We start from the raw sequence: 25,644 nt of genomic DNA on the forward strand, positions 1-25,644 counted from the left end.
GCCTTTAAGGCCCTGAGGGTCTAGGCCCCTGGTGCAGTTGCGCACATTTTGCAGTCTGCAATCCTGTCTTGCCTACATTACCCTAAATCACAACTAATGGAACACTAACAGATATGTTGCTGCTTTACCAACATGATACACAAACTTATTTTTAAAGGATATATTTATTTTATTATTTTGTATGTTTTACTAATTAATGCTTTTTGTTTCATGTTTTCTCCTCAATTTAATATTTAATGCTTCTTCCGTACTATGAGAGAAGAGAAGCTTACTCAGGGAAAATATTTAAATGGTTTCAATAAATATTTTAAGAGGAAACTGAGTCAAAAAAAACAACTTTAAAACCAAAAGTGTAGAAATTATGTATTTCTTCAAGGAGAAAAAACAGCAACAAGAGACTTACAGATAACTTGTAATATTTAAAATGCATGATGTTATTTTACCTGTAGGCCCACAGGATTTTTGCCAGTCATACAGTGAAACTGTTATTGAGCAACTTAACCACTAGAGAGCAGCCTTTTCCATATTATTGAAAGTTTATATTTTCAGAGATATCCTTCCTCTGCACATTAATTCTCTTTTACCGTTGGTTGTGTGTTTGCATGTGTCTGTAATATTAAGGGAGTTTGAATATGATAAAAAGACAAAGAGAGAAGAAGTTTGAGCATATGTTGTAAATTTTGCTGTGGACAAGTGCCAACTTCAATGAAAACCCCACTTCCCCAAAAAACTCTTCCACTCTCTCAGTAAGTACTCTACAGCTCCCCTGTACTTTTTCCCCATATCTCAGCATCATTCAACTGCACAATGTCTTCAAGTATCACTGAGTTCAGATCCCTGTACAGTCCCTCAGCTGCAATCAACATGGAGCTAATGTGAAGGGAAGAAAGTCAGACAGACAGGGAAAAGCAGAGAGGAGGGGTTAGATAAGGCACGAATGTAAAAATAGATGAATCAAATGAAAAGAAAAATTGACTGCTGAAGAAGGCTGTAAAAAAAAGAATACACCCTCACATGAGCCGGTGAGACGAAGAGACAAAAGGTAGCTGGAAACAAGGAAAAGGAGAACACTAACAAGGGAATAACAACAGAAGAAAGAAGTGACAGAGGCCCAGGTAAGATATTTTTTCAAGCAGCAGGGGTATAGAGAATGACTTGTTAGACTGTAATAACTTCCTCAACTGAAATCCTGAACGTCCTCTCAGTGTAATTCAACCCTTGTTTTCTTGAGACTCAATGAGCTGCATTGTTTCCCCTCTACATTATCGGAAATAGAGTAATAGTTGTGTAAATGACACCGAAGAGACACAGAAGAAAGAAGAAAAAATGCATCTACTAACTGAGCATTTTCTGGGTAAATTGATAGTCCAGCGCTATTTATTTCTTAGATTTTTACTCAAATGTAATTGATATCAAGAAATGTAAAGGTAGAGGGCGATACGGCTGGAAATAGATAAAATATATTTTTTTCTTTCTCAGTCCTGTATATGTTCTACAGAGATAGCAACCACATTGCAAGATTAAAGTGAATTAGTCCAATATTTTCTTCCTGCAGGAAAATTTGTGAAAACTTCCTCTCGTAGCCCACTGGATGAGTCAGCCATGAAACTCAGCTTCACCGCTCACGCCCTGTTTCTTCTCCTGATTCTTCACACTTGTACAATCATGGTGAGTCTAAGTTTGGCTGTGGCTTTTGTTGAAATGTCCTGAATATGCATTGAAAACTACAAACTAGTTGAGCACAAAGGTTAATAAAAATGATGACCTTGGTTTGTGTCACGAGTAAGGTTGCAGCTGCAAACAAATGGTAAAAGATCCCATGGATATATTCATCCGGAATGTTTTGTGATAGGTGTTTTAATGGCACATCATGAGCTATGGAAGCGTAGCTCCAGTGTTTTGGGTCAGCATTGCACCTGTTTCCCATCTCATCTGGGAGGACGTTTGGGGCAGATGTGGACCTGGCACCGACTACAAAGTTCTACAAAATATAAGTATTTGGGGTATATGAAGGGAGATGGATGTGATATAAAACGCATACCATTTTCATTGTGGTTTCAATTGATGTTTTTTTTTAATCATTTACAGTACACTGACTTCAAGAAGTTGATTTTTTTACATTATTTAGATTAGATAATAAGCCTCATCATCACACACACTGCATCACACTGATAAAAACAGAAATTATTGTCATGTCAGGACACATCATCAAAGTTTAAGACAATAGGTTTACAATGACAGACAAGTTTATACCTGAGGTTAGTGCATGCCTGTGGAATGTCATGAAAAGAAAAATTCATCCTTTCAGCTCTGCATGATTTGTGTGTGTGTGTGTGTGTGTGTGTGTGTGTGTGTGTGTGTGTGTGTGTGTGTGTGTGTGTGTGTGTGTGTGTGTGTGTGTGTGTGTCAGGGAGGCAGAGCCCAGCGGAGACAGAGACAAGCTGAGGAGAGGCTGAGACCGTATATTGGCAGAGTAGAGCCAGGTAAGTACAGTACAGTAGAGGAATGCCATTTTCTGACTGTATGTGAGTTATATATCTCTTATAGACAAAGTAAGTTCTATTTGAGGGTATTAATATAGTCTAAGGTACAAAAGTATCATGGGCTGCAGAAAATATATTTTTTTCCACATATAGGAATGAATTATGTGTTTTAAATTCACCATCTAAAAACTGGCAAGGATAGTCCAGAGTCCAAAAAGACAAGTATTTAGCATGTAAATGAAAATAATGAGGTTCTATGCAGTTATTATACCTACATGAATATACATTATAAGACATTTTGACTATACATTTTGGACCAAGAATTGAATGTATAGCAATGATTAAAATCAGGTTCACATTTTCAATCATTAATTTGCTTTTCTTTTTCTTCTATTTGTTTTTTCCTCCACCACTCTATGGCATTTTATTATCTTAAATAGACCCTCATGAGACATTTTATATGATGCTCTCATCCAAAACAACTTTTTTTCAGCACTGAAAGCTGAATTAGTGGTCATTGGATGCAAAGTTAAATTAGGAAACACAAAAGTACACAAAGTAACAACAATGTTTCTTTGTGTTTCAGAAAAGCTTTGTGAGCTGCTGAAATGCCGCAGTCCAGTGGGATCTTGGTGCCAGGTAGTTCAGGAAAATGGAGTTCTCGTCCCCAAGTGTGTTTGTCCTCAGTCCTGTCCACGGTAAACGCCTCATGACATTTAAAACAAGTCAGACAGTTTATTTTAATTGTTTGTATACACTTAGAGAATTTTCTGTATTTGACCAGGAAATGTACATAAATGTATCCTTTATCTCTATGTAAAGTTGCATACTCACTGTGTTTGGTTTTGTTAATCATACTTATATTAAACAAAAACGTATAAAAATGTAGATTTTGGGATGAAATCATAGCAGTTTATATATTCCAGCTGTGCACCTCACATAAAGTTTTGCATCTGGGCACTGGCTCATGCAATCAGGCAGAGGGCACCAGTGTGCAGTGTTCTGGGAAAGACCTATGGGAATGAGTGTTTGCTGCATAAGGAAGCCTGCAGAAAGAGACGCCGCACCGGACTAGCTCACACAGGACCCTGTCTGGGTAAACACACACAGCATTAGATATTACACACAATTTCCACTGTGTACTGCAGCCTGCCAAAGTAGCTCTGCTCTCCTTCTTGAACAGTCCCCAAGGCTAAATGCACTGAGGAGGAGTTAAGCCAGTTTCCATATCGTCTCCTGGACTGGTTCCTGCTCCTGAGTCGTATGGGGGAGTCCTATGTACCTGCTGCCCTGCCCCAGAGCTGCCTCAGCCATGCCCAGAGGACGCAACTAGCACAGGTAGCTGAAACCTCATGCTTTAAAGTGAGCCAAAGCAGCACACTGACAGACACACAAGGTCTGCACCCAAAGATGATTGTTGAGTACTAAACATGATCTATGATGATGCAAATTAAATCAATATCCACAACAAAATGTAATGCTAAAGGAACTATAGCCGGAAGAATAATATACCAAGGGATCACTTCCACTCCCAGTGTAACCTAACCCTGAACATAAAGTTGTTTTTGACACCAGACACCGTCATCATGCTAATATACAAACTACGCTTCATGCATTGTCCAGTGAGAAATCAATACTAACAACCTACTGTAAGTGATTGTGTTGCTTGTGGTGTGGTCGTCCACAGAATGAGACAGGGGCTCTCAAGAACACCATGTACGTATAAATAGGATTTGGTCAATAATCATTAATTATTCAATAAGATGGTGGATGGATGAATAACTTAATATCCTCCCGCCAGCCACCTTGACCTCCTGGCCTCAAATGAATAAAAAGAAAACTTCTGCATTATTTTTGATGGTCTGAAAAATTATATAGTTTAGTTGTTTTTGGAACAAAACTATTTTTGTGGCACTTCATACATCTCCAACACTATGTGCATTCTGCCTGGAATTTCTTCTTTCAAAAATGTTAACCCTAGAAATAGAACTTTTTTTGTAAAAACAGCCATGCTAGCAGCTGTCGGCTGTACTCAGGCACAGCAATGCTTTGAGCTGAATGCTAACATCAACATGCTAACATGCTCACAATGACTATGCTAACATGCTGATGTTTAGCAGGTATTTTTACCATGCTAACCATTTTAGTTAAGTGTGTTAGCATGCTAACATTTGCTAATTAGCAGTAAACACAAAGTACAGCTTAATACTGATGGTAATGTCATGAGTTTTGCAGGTATTTGGTCATACAATTTTGACTTGATGGTGACATTACATGAAAAGTCAGGGGATCACCAAATTCATTAGGATTTATCCTCTGAAGTCCTTGAATGTCAAATTTAATTGCAATCAATCCACTAGAGCTAAACATTGCCATCCCTAGACCTAATATTGCAAGCATGGCTACCAATGCATGTTTATTTCATTTATTGCCATAGCAATTAAAAAAGCTGTGCAAACAATAAATTCTACATGTTTTTCTTTCCCACCATTACTTTTATCTCTCTTCTTCTCTCTCTTTAGCAAAGATTTACGGTACTGGACAAGAACAACGATGGCAAGTTGAGCCGCCGGGACCTGAGGAAGCTGCGTTACAAGAGGATGCCACTGGAGCACTGTGCTACACCATTCTTTCAGTCAGTCCCACCTCCAGCAGCTATCGCTGCAGGGCTGCAACGAAAGGCCTCCAAGATTTTAGCTATTGGATAACAGGAGAATCTTATGATGATTAACTTAGATGACTTAAATTTGAAAGAACTAGTATTTGCATGTTTTTTTTCTGAAATTTCAGAAACACATACCATCATAACATTCACATATATTAACTAATGATTCAGTTTTAGTGTTGCGTGTATTTTCAGGAAACCAGTAGCAAGGGAGGAAAAAATCTATGATTTCATGGCCTATTTGGTAAAATCTTACTTACCATTTGGGTGACTGAGTAGTTAATAACGTAAGAGGGGTGTTGCTCATCATGTTCATATTACCATATGTCACGCAAAGGTTCATAATGTGAACCTTCTGTCTCTTTCCAGCTAATTACTGAAACACCAAGGGTTAAAAATGTCACACAGGCACATTTCGACCCCGCTCTGTGACCAAGTTGCACCTCCCACCATGCTGTTCTCTCTATCCATTCATTCTCCATGCCAACACCCGCTTCCTGTGTCCTCCTCCCCTCCGATCTCATGACCACACCATCTCTCCATCATCTTACTCCACCTCCCTTTCAATACTTCTTCTTTTCCCCTTCTGTGCTTCCTACTTCATCTTCAAATCGATATCCTCTTCCTTCCTCTTTATCAATCCTTCTTTCATTTTCACTCATTCTTTCATCCTTCCATCTCTCCCCCAACCCCCTTTTCTCTGCCAGTCTGCAGTGACAGGTTTTGTGTGAGTAGGGCTGGCTGTGTCAATGTCAAGCCATTCCCAGCAATGATAATGTTTATTACCCACTGTGTGTCCCGCTGCCCATGGATTAACACAAATTGAAGGAGTACCCTTCAGAGATAACGCTGCAGGGTGAACTGAAAGACAATGGTTGTTAAAGAGCCCCAATGCAGTTTCCGTACCTATGTCTTTATACCATCTCTTTGTATATCTGTCATGTTGTGTGTGCATGTAACAACTGCATGGGTCCATAAGAGAATGAGTGAATGGTAATGTCATGCTGTGCTGTGTTGCAGGTCATGTGATCAGAACAGGAACAGGAAGGTGACCCTGCAAGAGTGGACGACCTGTCTGGTGGATCGCTCCGAGGACTGGTTCTACCATTTCATGTGTTAGTCACAACTTTTGCACAATTTTCCTGTAATTCCTCATGGTGACAGATAGATGTTGATGAAGGTTATATCCTACTGTAATGGATTAAAAGTAATCTATTGTATGTTATGCAGTTGAAGAAGAGAAATGATTCTCAACCAGGTTAACAGGATGCTTTATGTTACATGTTCTTCTATGTTACAAGTTTTACCTCAAAATTAGGTCTAAATCATGAACCTTCTTCTTAGGAAAATAATTTCCTGGATGATGATTACACTTATTTATTAAAGCAGAAATTTGGTATTGCATGTCCATAAAATTGATGGATTTACGAGAAGCAGATTAAAAAAGAAATGGTCAAAATAGTTGAGGTGGAGGCCAAGACATCCAGACTTTTATTGACTTCAGGAAGAATATTGTTTCATTACTGTATTAGAGTCAAGTAGTAGTAGAAGTAGTACTCCTCATGATAAGTATAATGGTTCAGGCTTGATTGTTCATTATTGGTATCTTAGATGATCTACATTTCTTATCTTTAATTTTAGTATCTGACTTTGATTAGACACTCAAATTCAAGATGAGGCATTGAGAATTTTTGGATCCAAATTGAACCGAATTTGAACAATTTGAAAAATATAATATATTTAAATTTAAATATTGAGCGCTTGAATCTGAATTTGTGAACCCTACAACCCAAATGGGTTTGTATCTATACACATAAAATTTATTTTTGTACGAATTGATGGTTTTCAATGTAAAATATTTCAGTGCTAAATTATATTGCATTTATATTTCAAGTAATCAAAAGTTGTTAAACAACTAAAGGCCATTACCTACAAGACATAGTTTTAGAATTATTATTTATATATACAGTATATATTGGTAAAAATATGCTTTTTCCAAGTCAATTAAATCTATTGTCTGCAGCACTTTTTCTATTCCAAACCAAAATGATTAGTTTTTTTCTTTTATCTACAGCAATGAGAATGGGGTCCCGCAAGTTGTGTCCTACAATCAAAGAGAACCACCTTTGAAATGAAAAACAGCCATGAACTCCTTCCTGCATGTCCTTTTTACATTACTGTATAGGGAACTCACTGGAGACAACAGCACCACAGTTACCTAATATAAAAGCTACACAGTTGGAATCTCTACACACTGTTTACGCATCTGTTTCACGCCAGTATTCATGCTCGTAACATAGGGATTAATAACCTCATCAAATCTGAAAGTCTGCTGGTTGTCTGTGCATTCATGTGTGTAAATACATGTCTGGACGGACTGACTGCCAGTCTTGTTAATTACATTAGCTGACATTTGAACATTTGTGTTGTAAAAGAGCAGAGACAGTAGCCAATATTACCTAAGTCCCAAATTACATGGCATGCTTTGAATAACCAATTAAAAGGGAGGATGACAGCAGTGCAGACAGACAGTGTGATGTACACTGAATGACAAACTAGATGGGAAATAAAGAGAAAGGGGGAAAGAAACGCTTAGTATGGGATGACGTGACCGGAGAAGAGACAGAGAGATAATAAAGAGGGTGAAGGGGAGAAGTAGAGGAAAGTGTCATAATTCACTGGAGGAGAGTGAGGGAGGGAAGGAGTGAAGCAAAGTGACTGAAGGAAGGAGAGAGAAGTACAAAGTGTGTTTGTGAAAGATGGGAGGAGGTAATGCACTGTAAATGGGAGTTGAGAGAAATGGAGTAATGCATAAAAAATGGATCAGAAATGAGGGAAAGACTGAGAACGGAGAGTGAGAGGGGGGAAGGGATGGCTGAGAAAGCGGGAGGAACTGAGGAGAAGAGGAAATGCAAGAAAAAAAGGTTTTGATGCTGCAAAACATTTCCTCTACAGCCGACTCTGTAAATAGCATCTCCCGGCATGATGCAGAATATTCGAAACACTTGACCTCTGTCAAGGTCAGAAAACTTGTACAATGCCAGCTTGGCGACTTTTTGTACGTATGTACCATCTATAATACATGCTGCTCTAAAAACTCTTGTTGCATCTTGTTTGTTTGCGTCAGTTGTGTGTGTGAATGTGTGTGTGGTTTTGCTGGTATTGGTGCTACAAGATCAATAGGAGGATGTGTGCGTGGCCTGGGGTGGGTTCTTTGGTATGACTGGTTTCTATGGACTAATTAGCCTTCACATTTTCTATGCCTGAAGGATGGGGGTGGGGGGTGGGGGAGAAAGAAAGACATTGGAAAGAAGATGAAGAAAGGGGGAGAGATTTCAGTACTCTATGTAATATGCAGATTCAGTGCAGACAGACACGAGGCAAGCAAGTACCGAGGACTGCTTGCTCTACATGTCGTGCAGAAAGAAAGTGCATAACCATAAATATCAAAACAAGATGTTTTCATTCCATCAGATTTTCACTTTAAAACTTTTGATAAAGTGGAGTGGACCACTGGAGGGCTGCAGTTCGTTATGGTGCATGGAGTGAAAAACAAGTCTAAACTGGGAGAAAAACAAGGAAAGCAGGCATGAAGACGGAACAAAAGCAAAAGAGATTAACTACTGAACTGAGATGAAACTGTATTTGCTAATGATGAGTGACCTGCGGAACGGAAAGCTGTTGGTCCTGTCATTCCGCTATGTAAAAAAAAAACTGAAAACGCTGTGAATACTAATGCCCCCACTACCTCCTCCGACAAACAACTCCTTCCTTTATCCGAAAAAAAAAAATAACTAAACTGTTGGGGGCCACCCCTGGAGGTCAAGCATAGCCTACACCTCCTCTCCCTCACCGCTGCTCTTTCTTTGTGTGTCTTCAATCCCCCCACCCCAACCCCCGTGCTAACAGATTCCCCTTCATTACCACTGGACCACCATCTCCACCTCCTTCCATCCCCCCATCCAAACACGAGAGGCCAGTTGTAGATTGATCCACCTAATCCTACTTTACCTTCCTGTCACATACACACGCACACGCACATGCACACACACACACACACACAGACACACACACACACACACACACACACCGTTCACATACTGTCCTCCCCTGTCACACCCCATTTGGATATAAGAGGAGGGGGATATCTGTGCCACCCACCTCTCTAACCTTGTTCGCTCTCCTCCTTTTGGTGCTGATCAGAGATCTGATCTGTGATGGCTGGCTTGCATTACTCTCTCTCTCTCTCTCCCTCTCTCTCCCTCTCTCTCCCAAGGGACTTTGACAACACAGGAGCAGATGGGTGGCTGGTGATGACATGTTGTTAAAAATAAGGATTCCTGTTAACCCGTTTTCAGCTAGCACACCCTCCCTCCCTCATGTCCCCCCATTTCATCTCATCTCTCTCTGTCAATTTCTCTTTATCACTTTCTCTCTCTGTCAATCCCTCTGTCTCTGTGGCAGTGAAAGCATGCAACCAGAGACCCCCCCGACCCCCAGAAAATGATATTTAATACATGGTTGTCATAAAGACGGCCCCTTGCATTATGCATGGCTTGTAAGCAGACATTCATAATAGATGAAAAGGCCCGTTTTGCAGTTTCTTTTCATGCAATTATGCCAAATGAAATTTTTACTCTCACTTTCTGTCGCTCTCTGTGCGGATGGAGTTTGTCCGGTGACTGTATGTCGATAAATTATTAAACGGCAACACATGAGGAGAGGAGCTGTGTGGATCAAAAGAAATATTCAGGCCAGTTACGATGGCAGTGAAACTGAGAGAGGATGTGTGTGAGAGCTTGTGGGTGGGTGTCACCCAAGCTTGTGCATCAATTCCAGGTCTGACAGATATCCGACAGATGTCCAAAGTCTTAGGAAAACAGACTACATTGTGTTTCTCAAATCAAATCTCCCCCGTCCCCAAAAAAAACAGCATAAAGGTAGTCAGAACACAGCTCATACACAAAGTTGTATGTGTGCAGTAATCTCTCTAAGGTTAATCACCATCCAATCTTCAAAAGCAGCCGCCCGTATCGTGCTCTGCCAGATTGCCGACTTTCAGAACTTCTTAGGGACTGTAAAGTGGGCCAGCGAATGGAGCGGGATACAGAGAGGAAGACTGGCTTTGAAAGAGAGTCCAGCCGCAGCAAAGGGTCCTCACTCGAAAAAAAAAAAAAGTACCAGTTGTGATACATTTATTAATAGCGCTAATGTGCCACATTTTTTATTCTTCTTTGAAGTGATGTTGCAGACAGAGACAGAGAGGAAGGGAGAGAGAGGGTGTCTCTCAGATTTTAGCCTCCGGTCAGACAATATTCCCTCTGGGTGGAGTGGGTCCCATTCAGAGCGACCTCAATAGCCCTACGCTGAAGTACCTGGGGAATGAGTGAGAAAAGGCCCCATCACAGAATGGGAGAGAGGGAGTTAGCACACAATGTGGCGAGCCTCTTTCTATTTTCCTAATGATATTGATTAAAGAGCTCAGGAAAGAAAGCATGTATACATGAGGCCCACCATTGTGTGCAGATGAGAGGGTTGGGTGGGGTTGGAGAGCCACTGATATGAATGCCCACAATCCTCTGAGAACTACACTTGACCTATAGGTGGAGGACATAAAGCCTTCAATATGACTGTCCTGTAGACAGACTTTATAGTCTCTGTCTGGTAGATTTCCAGTTCATTTCATTGTGCCCTCATTATCACATGCAGGGGCACAGGTTTTTAATTTCAACTCCACAGATGGGGGGGATTCACTCTGAAACCAAGACCCAGGCAGCAAACATAAGTCACTAGCCTAAGTGCAACAATTTTCTTTAACTTAGTAAGACTTCTTTAAGCAAGACTGAAATCAAGAATAAAAAGGCTTAGATGAGAATAATATGCAGAGAGAGAAAGAAAGTAAGGAGATTTATTGTAGAAACTGATATGATATATAAAGAAAATCATCAAATCATTAGTCAAAAAACTAGTACACTTTTCTCATTTATTTAATGGGAAAATATAAAGGTTCAAAATTAACATATGTTGCTGCACAAACAAATGGTTTCCTCAGCACTGTCAAAAGTCCAGTTACTCTTTTTATTTAACATAGTACAGTTTTTAATTTGTTTTAAAGCCAGCATGCACACTAAATATTTGCAAAAATCCATTAAGCGTCTGATAGGCCGTCCTTCCATTTAAACATGTTCATTTAGAGGCAGTCTAAGCAAAATACTGCCACTTCCTGACCACTGGTCTGGGAAAGATGTAACACATAAGCCTACCTAACTGATGATGAGACTGACTGACAAACAAGCGATAAGGGCACAAAGACAGTGTAACCTCTAACAAGCTGCCAGAAGCCCTCTCCTAATACAGATGTTATTAGACCAGCCGGATAACGGTTAATGTAGGGCAGGCTATTTAACTTTTTACTTTACCTCCCCTTTCCCTAATGCTGCTCTTGACAACACAAACAATCTCTCTCTCTCTCTCTCTCTCTCTCTCTCTCTCTCTCTCTCTCTCTTCTCTCTCTCTCTCTCTCCTCATCACCACCCCCATTTAGCGACCTCACCGCCAGCCCCCTCACACTCACCCACTCGCTCCCTCAATATCAGATTGCACATTCAGATACACAAACACACACAATCACACATGAGCCCATTTGAATTGCAAGTGAGCTCTGTTCACTACCAGAGGAGGTAAACAGAGGGAACAAGTGAAAAGAACAGAAGGGGGAAAAAAGAGTGACAGAGGGGAGAAAGAGAAGAGAAGAGAAGAGAAGAGAAGAGAAGAGAAGAGAAGAGAAGAGAAGAGAAGAGAAGAGAAGAGAAGAGAAGAGGGGGACTCAGGCTTCACTGACCGGATGACATTCACAGTTTTTAGCAGGACAAGCCTCCACGTGTGAAGGACTAAGAGACAGAGAGTGAGGAGAGTGCCTGGGGAGCTTTGCATCACACCAGGGCACATAGGAGCTGGGACAGCCCTGAAGGGACACCAGAGCCCTGAAGGGACACCTCCTGAAGTAGGGATTGAGCAGCACCCCATGGGAGACGGAGTCAGAGGAACACCCGATAGCAACCTGCTGTCGCTCCTCCTCTCCTCGCGACCGGCTCTCATCCCCTTCTCCTCCTCCTCCTCCTCCTCCTCCTCCTCCTCCATCCTCGCTCCCTCACTCATTTGATCCCATCCCTCACTTCCTGCGCAGGAGAGGGAGAGCGTGCATTGAGAGAAGGTAAGGGGGATGCATGAATGTATGTTGTTGTTCTAGCATGTATGTGTGTGTGTGTGTGTGTGTGTGTGTGTGTGTGTGTGTGTGTGTGTGTGTGTGTGTGTGTGTGTGTGTGTGTGTGTGTGTGTGTGTGTGTGTGTGTGTGTGTGTCGTTAGCATCTCTTACTGCAACTGGATGTATAAGTCAGCAACTTGTTTCTTTGAAACAGTTCTTTGTGTGTGTGTGTGTGTGTGTGTGTGTGTGTGTGTGTGTGTGTGTGTGTGTGTGTGTGTGTGTGTGTGTGTTTGTGTGTGTGTGTGTGTGGTCTCTGGAGTTTTTTTTAAAAAGCTGACACAGATGCAGGGCATTTTTCATTTGTTGCTGGATCGTTTTCATCTTGACAGCATGTTTAAAGACTGTGCTCATCAGTTATCTGTGTATTTTATTACTCACTGTTTGTCATTTGAAAAGAAAAGCATGACTGTGGAGTGGGACCGCAATCACAGAGAAAGAGCAGACATAAAGTATGCATCAAGAAAGGGCATGATCCTGCACGAAGGTGTAAGAGATGCAGGCACAAAGGGACAATGAAAGTAAGGAAGAAAAAAAAAGGATTAATATATTCAAATGTATATGCAGCGAGGTAAAAAAAATCTGCCGTAAAATCTTATTAAGTTCCAGGCTGATAGCATTTTTTTTTCCCGCCATCATCTCGTCAATCCCCACAATGAACCACGGGCCAGTTCCTTGCCCATAGTAGTTGGGGGGACAACGGATCCTGCAGGGACCACCCCATGCCATTTAATCTGTCCCTGCCCACAGATAACAGAAGGCAGATGGTCCTGCCAGAGCACAGGGAGATAGAAGATAGCAAATACAGTGTGCAGACAGGTAGCACACATAAATCAACCTTTCCCTCTGAAATTGAGCCTACATTAACTTCTAAACGAGGGGGGTGGGGGGGACAAATGAAGTGAAAAGCAGGCAGAAAGGAAGGGCAGAGAGAGAAGGATAAAGACAAACAGAGTTTGGGTTGAAATATCTTTAATTAATAAAACCCAAACAGTATTCTGACTAAATGCAGTCAGTTGACAGTCAGGGATACACATAATGGAAAGAGGAAACTAATCTAAAAGAGAAAAAAGAGAGCGGAGAGTGAGCGGGACCATCAAAGTCATGAGCTCCTGTGTTTAAAGGGGAGTGTGTATTTATTTATAGAGGGTGGTGGTTAAGTTCACTAAGCTCCCTCTCTCTGTAAGACCCAGCCTTTTTGCCTTATGAAAATTCAATTGGCCATAATTTGCTGAGGAGCCGTATGCATATTTTATAAGTGGGTGCGTTTTGAAGAAACAAGCCCGCCAAGCTTTTTATGTGTCTTCATTTTTATCAAAACTAAATGAGGGGGAGTGTGAGGTTGTGCAGCCGTCTGGTAAAATGTGACACATTAGAACCCTTTCGACATGGGGGCTGAAGTAAACACCAATCAGCTTCATGTGTCTGGCTAAAACACCAAAACAAATTCATTGCAACCTTGTTGCATGGCAATAATGTTTTTTTTTTCCCCTCTGATTTCAACCCTCTCTTTTCCAGTTGTACATTCTCCTCTTTTCCTCTCTCCGTCTCCTTCCCTCTAATTACTCCAGGATCCAACATCCTCCTCTTCTTGCTCTCCATTTCCACAGCCTTTTCTTCCTTAGCCTCCCCTTCCTCTCCTCCCTCCCTCCCATTTCAATCTGCCTCTCTGCCACTGCATGTCTCTCAGTTAAAGCTTTATGGGTCGTTCACTCCCCTCTTTTTTTTGCAAGGATAATGAGCAGGCGCCTCTGTGCGACTTTGTAGCTGTGCAACGATTTGTGAGTTTGGATCTCTGTGCGTCTCTGGGCCCGAAAGACTCAGATGTACCTTCTGTAGCCGCCTCCATGGTTACACTGTGATTGTCATCTGATCTATAGGGCACAGCACTGACATAATACACCTTGTTAGAGGAAGGCGGGGAGTATGTTTGTGAAGACTCTGTGACTTTGAACAAATGTTTTCTCTGGGGAGCAAGAAGAACACTGGGACCTGTAATCATCCTATCCACTATCACTTAATCACAACCACACACACAATCACACACCCATAAATAAAATATACACATAAAAATAGACAGAAGAAATAAAAACTATAATAGAGTGTTAAATAAATAGAATAAAAGACAGAAAGAAAGAAAGACGCCTAACAAGCTCTTGTTAGGCGTTGCATTTATGTATGCCGATTGGATCGGACTGCATCAGAGCACCTCCAGGTGTTGTTTGTGTTCTCCACATCAGCATGGCGTCACTTTCTTACTGATAACATGGCTGATAATAGCCATGATGAAAGATATTTGTAGCACAGACTAATTTGAACTCCCCCGACTAAAAATAGAAATGTAGATGTAAAGGCATTGACTTCAGAGTGATATTAGCAACCCACTTCGCACTTTGAAAATTAGTGTGAATTTTTACAGTAAGTGTCAAGCTGTGCTATACACACACATCCCAGAGTAATATGGAATGGTAATTTCTATTCCACTGCATGAAAAATTCTGTCTGAATAGGATAGGATGTTTCTTCATATGAATGAATCATCAGCCGCTACAGCTCTTTAGTGTCTGTGTTCACGGTACAGTAGAAGTGTGTGTGTGTGTGTGTGTGTGTGTGTGTGTGTGTGTGTGTGTGTGTGTGTGTGTGTGTGTGTGTGTGTGTGTATGTGTGTGTTTTGCTGATGGGCTCTGATTGATGTTCTTGACCTTTCCACTATGCGTTCTCAGAGCCTGGGAGATATCCAAGACGTGGCGACTGAGGAAAGTCAAAGAGTGAAAGAGACAGACAGCAAGAACCAGCAATGGCACTCATGTCCCTGTCGTGGTGTCTCAGTGCAGCTTTGGCACTGTTTTGTGTTTCTTCATGGACCCAGGTCCACTCCGCCCTGGCACCTGAGAATGAGGTGCCACTTCGCCCAACTACATGGTTCCCAGAAGGAAAGATCACCTCTGTAACTCTCCCCAAAGGACGGACTCGCAGGTAGGGTAACAGATGGGATTGGGAAAAGGTACAAAGCAATACACATACAGGTGGTCTCGTCGGATCTAGTCTATTCAGATAATTGTCAGCGTTGACAATCTGTTGGTCATTTTATCGTGTACTTAGATGTTTTACCTAAGTAGAAGTAGCAATACCGCAGTGGAGAAATACTCTGTTACAAGGTCATGCGTTTATATTTTTACTCATACTATTTGTCTCATTTCTACTAATAAGTAAAAGTACAAATGTATTAGCTAAAGTAAATACTCATTAAAGTAATTAGACTATAATGTTGCAGCAGGTAAAGGTGGTTTCCTTTTAATTACTTTATATACTACTGGGTAGCTTGTGAAAGAATTTAACCCCTGGGCAAATAAATTATTATGATATCCCAAAACAATACATCAGAATTTATTTGTTGATTATATGTTTATTATTAATCAGAATCTGCAAAGTAACTAGTAAGTAAAGTTATCAAATAAATAAAGTAGAATATTTCCCTCTGAAATGTGGTGGAAGTATAGCAGAAATTGGATATATTCTATAGTACTTCAAAATTGTATTTCAGTCCAGCACTTGAGTAAATGTACTTTCCACCACTGGCTGTGATTGGAAGTAAATTAAGTTAAGACGATTTTGAAACTTAACACCACGCTCCTTAACAGTAAAAAAGTGAAGATTTGTCCCTGTTTGGAGTTCATGGAAGGTGCATGAATACATCTTGAGGCCTGCTCATCAGATTTGCCCTTGTTTCCACTTCAATAACAAGTCATCAGCCATCCACCAACCACCTTTTTGGAGGCAGGGGCTGATTCCAGCACCACTGTAGCGAAAGCGAGAGGAAGTGGAGCCCATTTGGCCTGAACCCGACACAACAGTGCCAGTGCTTGCTTTCTGAAACTGGGAGCTAAAATTTGCGAAATGCATCTCCCTGTGTGCTGCAGTCTGTCCACCAGTGCGGTCATGCAGAACCACATGGCAAATAATGGAGAGAAAACACAGATTCAGAAATGAATCACTCTATTAAATAAGCCACAGAGCGCCCTTGAGAATGACAGTGTCGCACATCTGTTTGGAAACAACTGCCATCTGCACAGAATCATGAATAATGATGTTTGTAAGGACGGAGAACAAATATTTATTAACAAATAACCGCATGGTTGGTTAATTTTCATCAAGGGTAACTAGCTGTGAAGAAAGGACATGTTACATAACAGTTAGGGTTTATGAGAGACAGACTTCTTCTATCCAGGCGTCCTTGTGGAGGTAAAATGTTCAACATCATGATTTAACAAAAGTGATTGATTGTAGACCAGACCGTCACAGCGGGAATGTTAAATGCCATCTAAAATGCAAATCTGTAATCCAACATGCACTGTTCTTAAAACATTTGATCACAATAAGGGATACAATAGTTTCTATGCCAAGCACGATCGCAGATAGTTACAGAAGGAAGGCAGATATCCATCTGAAACTGTCAATGCAGCCTTATCATCTGAGTACCAGGTCACCTCTCCTGATCTGCAATCAAATGAATGATCAGCATGTAGGCAAATGGGAAAGACAGTGACTGGCAACAGCTGCCAGTTGAAATTTTCAAGCTTTTGGGAAAAAAAATTATAACCAGCCTACCGTATCTAGAAATCATCCAACATAATGAAAGAATGTTGCGCAGTATGCACTGGAAGATAGCTTGTCTTCTCATCCGTCACCTCGCAGCTGAATTTAAACAGGATGTTATCTTTTTGACATTCCCTGTGATGAATCAAACAACTTCTTTTTGCAGTTATCTTTGGTGTTTTCTCCACAGGCTTTACTTCACACTAAAGAAGAAGGTTCCGGCGATGTCGGTGACTGTCAGCCCCTGTGACCTCCCCATCGAATGGAGCTTGTCAGCCCGCACCCTGAAGGACAAACCCCTCAAGAGCCTGCAGTGTGAGTGAACAGTAAGACCACAACCTGCACCCTCAGACACCCACTTAACCCTGAAGATAATCACTGCATCTGGCTAAGCCTAGACGATCAATTAGAGATTATCAACACTGTATAACAGAGAGGGATTTAGAAGAGGGCAAAGACTCTATCTCTATCCCACTTAACTTTGTGTTTGTAGAAGATTTACTTTTTGGAACACCAGAAGTTGTAGGTCAGTAGTAAGGATGATCAACGTATTAGAAGTCATATAAGGTCTATAGTTTTAGCATTGCTTGTTTGTCTTTTTGTTTGCAGCTTGTATATGTAATAAACCCATTCCCTTCGAGCAATCATATCCCAGCTGAGGCCTTTGTCTCCAAATTTCTTTGTCACAAATTCTCAGGTAGATAAGACTACTAAGTTTATTTTATTCATCTTCCTATCAGCACATTCCCATTTGTTTAAGTGTAAAGCACAGGAAATGCTATACAATGCCATAAATTTTATATGAGGCTTTGGATTTGAAAATCTCATAAACCCCACACATAAACCGAAAAGCGCTGCCAACTCCTGATTTAAACATTGAATAAACAATAAAATAAAACTAAGCTCTGAGTCTGCAATATTTTGTGCTTCGCAAAACCAAACAAATCAAATAAACTCGGGACATTTAAACATACTATCAAGCAGCAGATTTACAATATGGCTTAAAACTAAAGTCATGGCAATAAGTACTCAAAGTAAATGAAAGTAATCAAATTTCTAAGCTAAAAAAGCTCAGATTTCTGGAAAAGGAATATACCTCAGAGTGTTCCATGAGCACTTTTCCAGGTTAACTAAACAAGCTTCTCTTCGTGGTAAAATAACATTATGAAGTTATAAAATGACACATGAATCATTCAGACCCTGAGCTTATGGGTCCCCATCGCCAGCCTGAATAATTCACTTTGATTCTGTAACATTGGGTCTCATTTGAGGAGCAATTTCTCATCTCGAGAAGCGATGAATAGTGAAGATGAGTGGTTTTTCGGTTTTATTTGCCAGCTGCGTCACTCAAGTGAAGAGTGTGTACTTTAAAATGACAACACTTTAGGTAGGAATGAAAACACAGGCAACCATTTCTGAAGTGGCAATTGACATTGTGTTTATTGATCTGTTTATTTATGGAGGTGTTTAGGGTTTTCTTTATATCAACCAGGTTCTGTGTGCTCTGTTGTTCTTGTTTTATGCAATTTTCAGTACTTAATGTGTCCTGTAACCCCCAGAATCCTTTTAGAACTGAAATAGAGTGCATACTCGACGCGTACACATGTATAACTGTGTTCACGTAACAGGAAACAGAGTAGAGAGAGAATTTATGTAGTTATGGTCTTTGACTGTTCAATTACAGTTGCTGCTAACTGAACCACAATACTAACTTAATGCTAAACTGTTGTTGTTGCAATATCTACTTCACTGAAAAGTCCATTCTCAGTGTATGTGCACTGGAGCCTGCAACAAGTCTCCACATCACACTTGTGTAAGTTGCATATTGGACCACGATTGGTTTCCAAACCAGTTGTGATGTCAACAAATCATGCGTTTACATGATTATGTGTTTATAACTATGTTTTCATTTTTCTTTCCTCACAGGGAGCACCAAAAAGAGTATGCCCGAGGTGTGGTGGCGAGGTCCTGGGATTGAAGAAAAAATGCACAGCTTCACAGGCAATGCAGTTGACACCTACAGGGGTCCTTCCCATCCCCAGGCTTCCATCTACATCCTGAGGCTGCGCTCCAAACAGCAGAACAGCAGAGCTACAGTGTACCTCCATGAAGGCCTGGGCCCCTCAGGCGCCTTCCCTCTGCTCCCAGCTGACCCTCGAGTTCACACATTAGGCGTAGGCATGACCAGTGTCACCCTCAGCTGGGCTCCCAGTGCCTCGATAACCAGTCTCCCACAGACGCAGAAAAGCTATGACTACTGTGTCCTCGTCAACTCTCAGCAAAACTTGCCCAGTGTTTGTGCTGCACAAGAAAGCATAGGGAAAAAGAAAGACCAGAAACAAGAAAAGAAGGAAAGGAGGAGAAGAGTGACAGTGTGGCCAATTTTGAAAGAGTGGTGGTGGCAGCAGTGGGACTCTTATCCTGAACCCCAGAGTCCACCTTCGTCCCTTGCTGATGATAATGCTGATCTCCAGTGTGTGTGTCAGGGGACAGAGAGTGTTTGCACCGTCTCTGAGCTCCTGCCTGACACCCAGTATTACTTTGACGTCTTTGTAATCGACAGGCTGAACGGGACCAGCATGGCGTACAAGGGGACATTTGCTCAAACGCACGAGGAGGCTCGGCCGGAGATTATCACACTAAGAGAAGGGGAGCTGAGGTGGGTGACCTTCCGTGACAGAGGCTCTAACTCAGAGCAGTTCTTCAGTTTCCGTCCTCGGGGCTGGCAGCAGAGTGGCCTCCTCACCTTGCAGAGCTGCGGTGGAGGTGAAAAGGTTAAGGTCACCGTGTCCAGTAAAGGTCAGGTTTTGACCTCCCAGGCAGTGGGGGGAGATTTAGTGCACATTTGGCTCCAGGGAAGTTCGTCCTATCTCATCCACTTGGAGAGAGAAGGAACTACTACAGGCCAGATTTCTGCTGCTGCAGACCCAGCTCTACCAGGAGGTCTGACGGCTTCAGTCAAAATGCAGACCTCCTCAGCCTACCACCGCAGAGGGGTCCCATCTCTGCCCTCAACCTTGCAGATAAAATCCTTTAACCGGCTGCGTGGTTGCAACAGTGTCACCCTGGCGTGGATGGGCACAGAGGAAAGAAGCCTGTACTGCGTGTACCGCAGAAAGCTGGGAGACCATGAAGCAGAGGCAGGAGGAGCATCAGCTCTAACTGCGCCCTGTCTGGGGCCAGAGTCCCGCTCTGACACCGAAAGGGTTCTCTGCAAGTATTTCCAGGAGCTGAATCCTCGGCGGGCCGTCACTACAGCTGTGATCGGGGGCCTGAAACCAGGGATGGCCTACGTGTTTGATGTCTATCTAATGAGACGCTGGGGGATCCCTATCAAGTATGCCAGCAAGATGGTGAAGACCAGAAAGGAATGCTGAGCTGCCGCCCCCTACAGGTTTTTTTTTAGACTGTCCCAGTTTAGGGGGAAATGCATCGGCCATGGACATGAGACTGACCATGAGAACGAAGCCATTTGACTGTTGTGGAGAGACTGTTACCATAACAAGAAAATATTCCCCCTGGAGGAGCAATGGTTTTATTTAAACTCCACTTGCACTATCCATGCAAGTGGATGGATGGCATATGAGAATGATCTGCACACCAGCAAAAGTTCATAACATTTACAATACAACTACTGTGCTTTCGTCATTTTGTTTTTCATTGTTGATGATGATGATGATGATGATGATGATGATGATGATGCTGTGCCAGTTGTCCAAGTGCTTATTTTGTGTTGTGTGAGTACAAAGGACAGATGAGGTTTATGATGACAGAATGTCAATACAAAAAACAACAACAACAACAACAACAACAACAACAGAGACTGTGCCAAATATGCAACAGAAACAGATGGGGCAATAATTGGATAACATCTGAGACAGGGGGGTTTGCATTGTATATCTCCAGTGCTGCATATTGTACAGGCTTATAAACACAGATGGGTGCAATCTACAGATGCTTAGTTCAAAGTCAGTGTGTATCTTTGTGTTCTGCTTTCGCATGAAGCAGTGAAAAATACTTAGTGACTTGCCTCATTGTCTTTGATGTATTCTTGTGCTGCTTCAAACGCACCAATAAATACTAGGGTACCTGTACGTTCTTGACTGAGTGATGCATGCATGTAAATGGACTTTCAAATTAGATTTTCTTGCTACCAAATTGTTTTCAGATAGCTTCCACTCTAATTGTAACAGATGTCGAGTAGTGCAGCTCAGTGCCATTCTAATATGTGAAATTTTATTTCAGGGAGATTGTGAACGTATAGGCCTATATTTTGGTAACTAGATGGGGCTGCATTGTAAAGACTCAGGTTAAAACATTACAGGGGAATTTAAATATTGTTTCTGATAGAATGAAGTAGCCCTGCCTTGTCTGTTTATTATCTTTCTTAAAGACAAATCTGTCCTTTGGCTGTCAAGTAATTACTTATTTATATTTACCAAATAACAGCCCTTAGTAAGTATTACCTCAGACATCATTACACTACTAGCAGTATACTTCTGATACTTTAAGTTAGTAAAGTGAGTCAGCTAAAAGTTATAACAGTGTAAGGTGCAAATTAAGTTTATCATAAATTTAGGATTAATGTTGTAAAGGTGTGAGTTTACAATTTAAAATTAAATCTGAATAATAGTTTTAAAATATAAAATACATTTTAATAAATTCATAAATATCAATAAATAATCAGAATTGGGATTATCAGAGTCTAGAGGCATGCTTATATTTATACCAAGCTTTGTTTAACCTTTTGACACCTGATAGATGAGTAGGCTATAAATGTAATGTTAGTAGCCTATAACTCCATGAAATCAACAACACATACAGTAGTAGCCTACAACATATTGTCTGAAAAAAGATAGGTAACTAAGTAAAATAAAAAAATTTGACATTATTAAATTATTATTATTATATATTTTTTCCAGAAACCAACCTCTATCTGTTGTATAGTTCAGAAATCCTCACCAGAGCCTTATTACATAGTCTGACGAATTCGATAATGAGAACCAATAAGATCGCGTTTGTGCTTGTTACGTAAGCACGTCGCTGTACGTATGGCGGAAGATGACAGGCCAGCGCGCCAAATTGATATTGCCAACAAAGAGAGAGGAAATATGATTTGTTGAACTTCTGAATAGTTAACCACACAACTCAACTGTAGAAGTCGTAGACGCTTAAGAGGAAATACTACCGGATTACTTTACTCGGTCAAAGCTGTTAGGATGGGTTTACTCGAGCGCTGTCAGGAGCTCTTCAAGACCTCAAACCTGTACGAGGTGCTCGGTATCAACAAAGACGCAACCGAGAGCGAGATCCGTAGGAGCTACTACAAAGTGTCGCTGAAAGTCCACCCAGACCGGGCTCCTGAAGACCCGCTGGCCACGGAGAAATTCCAGGTTAGCTCTCTTCGTTGTTGGCTGTCATAGATATATAGTTGGCTGTCAGACTGTACACAGTACACACACAATGAACACAAGCTAGCTAGCTTAACTAGCTAATGTTAGCTAACTTAAGTAACGCTAACCCTAGCTAGTTGCCCTGGCTGAGTAACGTTATTCTCCTAACGGTTAACTTTATTTCCCCCTGTGAAGTCACTAACGTTAACGTTTTGACATTTTCCCCTCTTAGTTATTGGTTTAAGTCAATGCTTTTTACGTGCGTTTCTGTAAGAGCTTAAGTATTATTGCAGCTAACGTTAACGTTAGGTGCTAAATAGACTTGACAGTTATACCTCACGTTAGCTATGTTTTGAAAAACCGTTGGTGCTGATTTTCCAGTTTTATTACATGACGTTACTCTTAGGAAAAATATCACAACAGTCCTAAATGACATTTAGGATTGTTGTGATATTTTTATATTAATTGTTTTTATATTAATTAATATTAATAATATTTACAGTCTATGGTTGTAACACATTGTGTTATAACCATAGACTGTAAATATTAATATTTTTAATATTAATGGTTATAACCCAATAAAAGCATCATAATAATACCGATTAGAAAAGGGCAATATGGATGACATTCTAGTTAATGTTATAACGTCATGTATTTTCATATCACAAAATGTATATATGGTGGTAACGTTATACATTTTCTCAAAACTGTGTAAAGCTCAGATAAACAGATGCGAATATCTGTATTTTTGTGTCCAGTGAATTCAATACTAGACAAATTACGATACTTGATACCATTGACAATCCTGTTATTCAGATATTAATAATAACATTAATAATACCTCCTCATTAATTGCAGCGTTGCCCATAATGTGCCAATACAATCGGAGATACCAAATGAATAGCTTTGCTATAAAAGGTATGGCAAAATCTGACTGATGACAAATTTCCCATGCTGTATCGTCATCACCTACAACTATGTGGCTTTTTAAAGCTGGCAATATCAATAGTTCTAAGCATCTTCACGTCTTATAATATATTACTCATCTAATCTGTATAATAATGGTACATACCATACTTTTCAGTAAGGCCTGTAGATGTGTGTGTATAATTGAGTCCCACTTGTTTTTCCCCCCTCCAGGTGTTGGGAAAGCTGTATGCGGTGCTTAGCGATAAGGAGCAGAGAGCTGTTTATAATGAGCAGGGGGTGGTGGATGAAGAGTCTGACGCCCTGAGTCAAGACCGCTGCTGGGAAGACTACTGGAGACTTCTCTTCCCCAAGGTAATGGAGCACAGCAGGTGTTCTCTTTATTGGTACTAACATGACTTAATAATGAGTCCCACACATTGCTGTGTTATACGTGCGATGATGTGACACATGGAGCGAGTCACTTGTATTCCAGGAGTTTCAGACAAAATAGACACCACAGTACAAAACATGATTTAAAAGCGTGCCTAAAATACCAGGTTATTTAAGATGACACCTGCACAACAACAAAAAATAAAAGCCTACAACATAACCTTACCCAGGGATAATGGTTATGCTAACTTTTTGACTAGTTTATTTGTTGCAGCATCATACAATATCACATCAACATACTTGTATTGCCTTGACCAGCAACTATCATACCTGTTTTTTTTCTCTCCATGCATCTCTTAGATTACATTGCATGACATCCTTGAATTTGAGAATACATATAAGGGCTCTGATGAGGAGCGGCAGGATGTGATCCAGCTGTATGTGCAGCACCAGGGAAATATGGATGCCATCATAGACTCGGCCATGTGCTGCTCCCAGGATGATGAGCCCAGGCTCTGCAGCATCATCCAGGCTGCCATCCAGAGCGGGGAAGTCACAGCGTTTCCAGCGTTTACGCAGGAGAGTGAAAAGAAGAAGAAGGCTCGTAGGAAGAGGGTGAGAAATGTCACAAAATCCTCACAGCTCATATTATATGTATAGCTAGATTTTCTCTTGTGTGACTGTTGGAATAGTCGAAAGATGCCTCCAAAACATTTACAATTTTCAATTTATAATGTCAGTCTCAGTAATTTAATGACAATTGACCTTCCAGGCTAATAAAGAGCGAGAAGAAGCAGAAGAAATGCAGAAAGAGATGGGGCTCGGTGATGAGGATGACAGTCTCGTGATGATGCTTAAGGTAACAACGCATACGCACGTTTGAAATGGTTAGGGAATTTTGTTTGTTTTTCTCTCAATAACCATCCTTTTCAATTTTTATTTTCCAGCAAAAACAGAAGTCGAGAGAGCAGAATTTCAACAGTTTCCTGTCTGACCTGGAAGCAAAATACTCCAAAAAAAGCGGGAAGTCCCAAAGAGGAAAAAGAGGAAAAAAGTAAGGAGGGTACAGGCTATGGTTATAGCACATAAAATGTATATAAATGGCAGCACTCAATCAAAAAACACCATTTAGATTAATAAGAGTATTCTGCTTAACTGCGCCCTTCTGTATGTCTTTTATCTGGCCTCAGTAGCTTTTTATGTGATGTTATCGAAATGTAAATGCATTCTTTGTTTTTTGTCATGTATATGTTTGGTCAAAGTCTTCATAAACACAAATAAATTCATATTTATATACATTTGTACACAGCTTTTTATTTTTTTGTATAAAATAGAATCAAAGAAAATGCATCGAAGCTTTGACTTTCAAGCTTTGTCACCTTTGTAGCATGGCTGTCTGACATACACTCAACCTAAAGGATTATTAGGAACACCTGTTAAATTTCACGTTAATGAAATGATCTAATCAACCAATCACATGGCAGCTGCTTCAATGCATTTAGGGGTGTGGTCCAGGTCTAGACAATCTCCTGAACTCCAAACTGAATGTCAGAATGGGAAAGAAAGGTGATCTAAGCAACTTTGAGCGTGGCATGGTTGTTGGTGCCAGACGGGCTGGTCTGAGTATTTCACAATCTGCTCAATTACTGGGATTTTCACGCACAACCATTTCTAGGGTTTACAAAGAATGGTCTGAAAAAGGAAAAACATCCAGTATGCTGCAGTCCTGGGGGGCGAAAATGCCTTGTTGATGCTAGAGGTCAGAGGAGAATGGGCCGATTGATTCCAGCTGATAGAAGATCAACTTTGACTCAAATAACCACTCGTTACAACCAAGGTATGCAGCAAAGCATTTGTGAAGCCATAACACGTGCAACCTTGAGGTGGATGGGCTACACCAGCAGAAGACCCCACCGGGTGCCACTCATATCCACTAAAAATAGCAAA

The 25,644-nt window shown here is 40.9% G+C and overlaps 3 protein-coding genes across 3 annotated transcripts; all 3 read left to right on the plus strand.

Annotated features, from left to right (window-relative positions):
- The first annotated feature begins 306 nt into the window (after window positions 1-306).
- On the plus strand, window positions 307-7,530 carry LOC120547885 (SPARC). The gene is made up of 9 exons (XM_039783667.1): window positions 307-1,115; window positions 1,556-1,668; window positions 2,411-2,483; window positions 3,070-3,181; window positions 3,461-3,579; window positions 3,667-3,821; window positions 5,006-5,118; window positions 6,169-6,263; window positions 7,223-7,530. The coding sequence occupies exons 2-9, from the start codon at window positions 1,603-1,605 to the stop codon at window positions 7,276-7,278; spliced, it is 789 nt and encodes a 262-aa protein (XP_039639601.1). The 5' UTR covers window positions 307-1,115; window positions 1,556-1,602; the 3' UTR covers window positions 7,279-7,530.
- Window positions 7,531-11,717: 4,187 nt separating this feature from the next.
- ndnfl (neuron-derived neurotrophic factor, like) lies at window positions 11,718-21,099 on the plus strand. Its single transcript, XM_039783018.1, has 4 exons — window positions 11,718-12,361; window positions 15,133-15,385; window positions 17,196-17,320; window positions 18,932-21,099. The coding sequence occupies exons 2-4, from the start codon at window positions 15,207-15,209 to the stop codon at window positions 20,380-20,382; spliced, it is 1,755 nt and encodes a 584-aa protein (XP_039638952.1). The 5' UTR covers window positions 11,718-12,361; window positions 15,133-15,206; the 3' UTR covers window positions 20,383-21,099.
- Window positions 21,100-22,047: 948 nt separating this feature from the next.
- dnajc9 (DnaJ (Hsp40) homolog, subfamily C, member 9) lies at window positions 22,048-24,995 on the plus strand. Its single transcript, XM_039782952.1, has 5 exons — window positions 22,048-22,398; window positions 23,539-23,679; window positions 24,058-24,312; window positions 24,470-24,556; window positions 24,645-24,995. The coding sequence occupies exons 1-5, from the start codon at window positions 22,225-22,227 to the stop codon at window positions 24,753-24,755; spliced, it is 768 nt and encodes a 255-aa protein (XP_039638886.1). The 5' UTR covers window positions 22,048-22,224; the 3' UTR covers window positions 24,756-24,995.
- The last annotated feature ends 649 nt before the right edge of the window (window positions 24,996-25,644 follow it).

This window comes from Perca fluviatilis, chromosome 19, assembly GCF_010015445.1.
Source record: "Perca fluviatilis chromosome 19, GENO_Pfluv_1.0, whole genome shotgun sequence".
Lineage (NCBI taxonomy): Eukaryota > Metazoa > Chordata > Actinopteri > Perciformes > Percidae > Perca > Perca fluviatilis.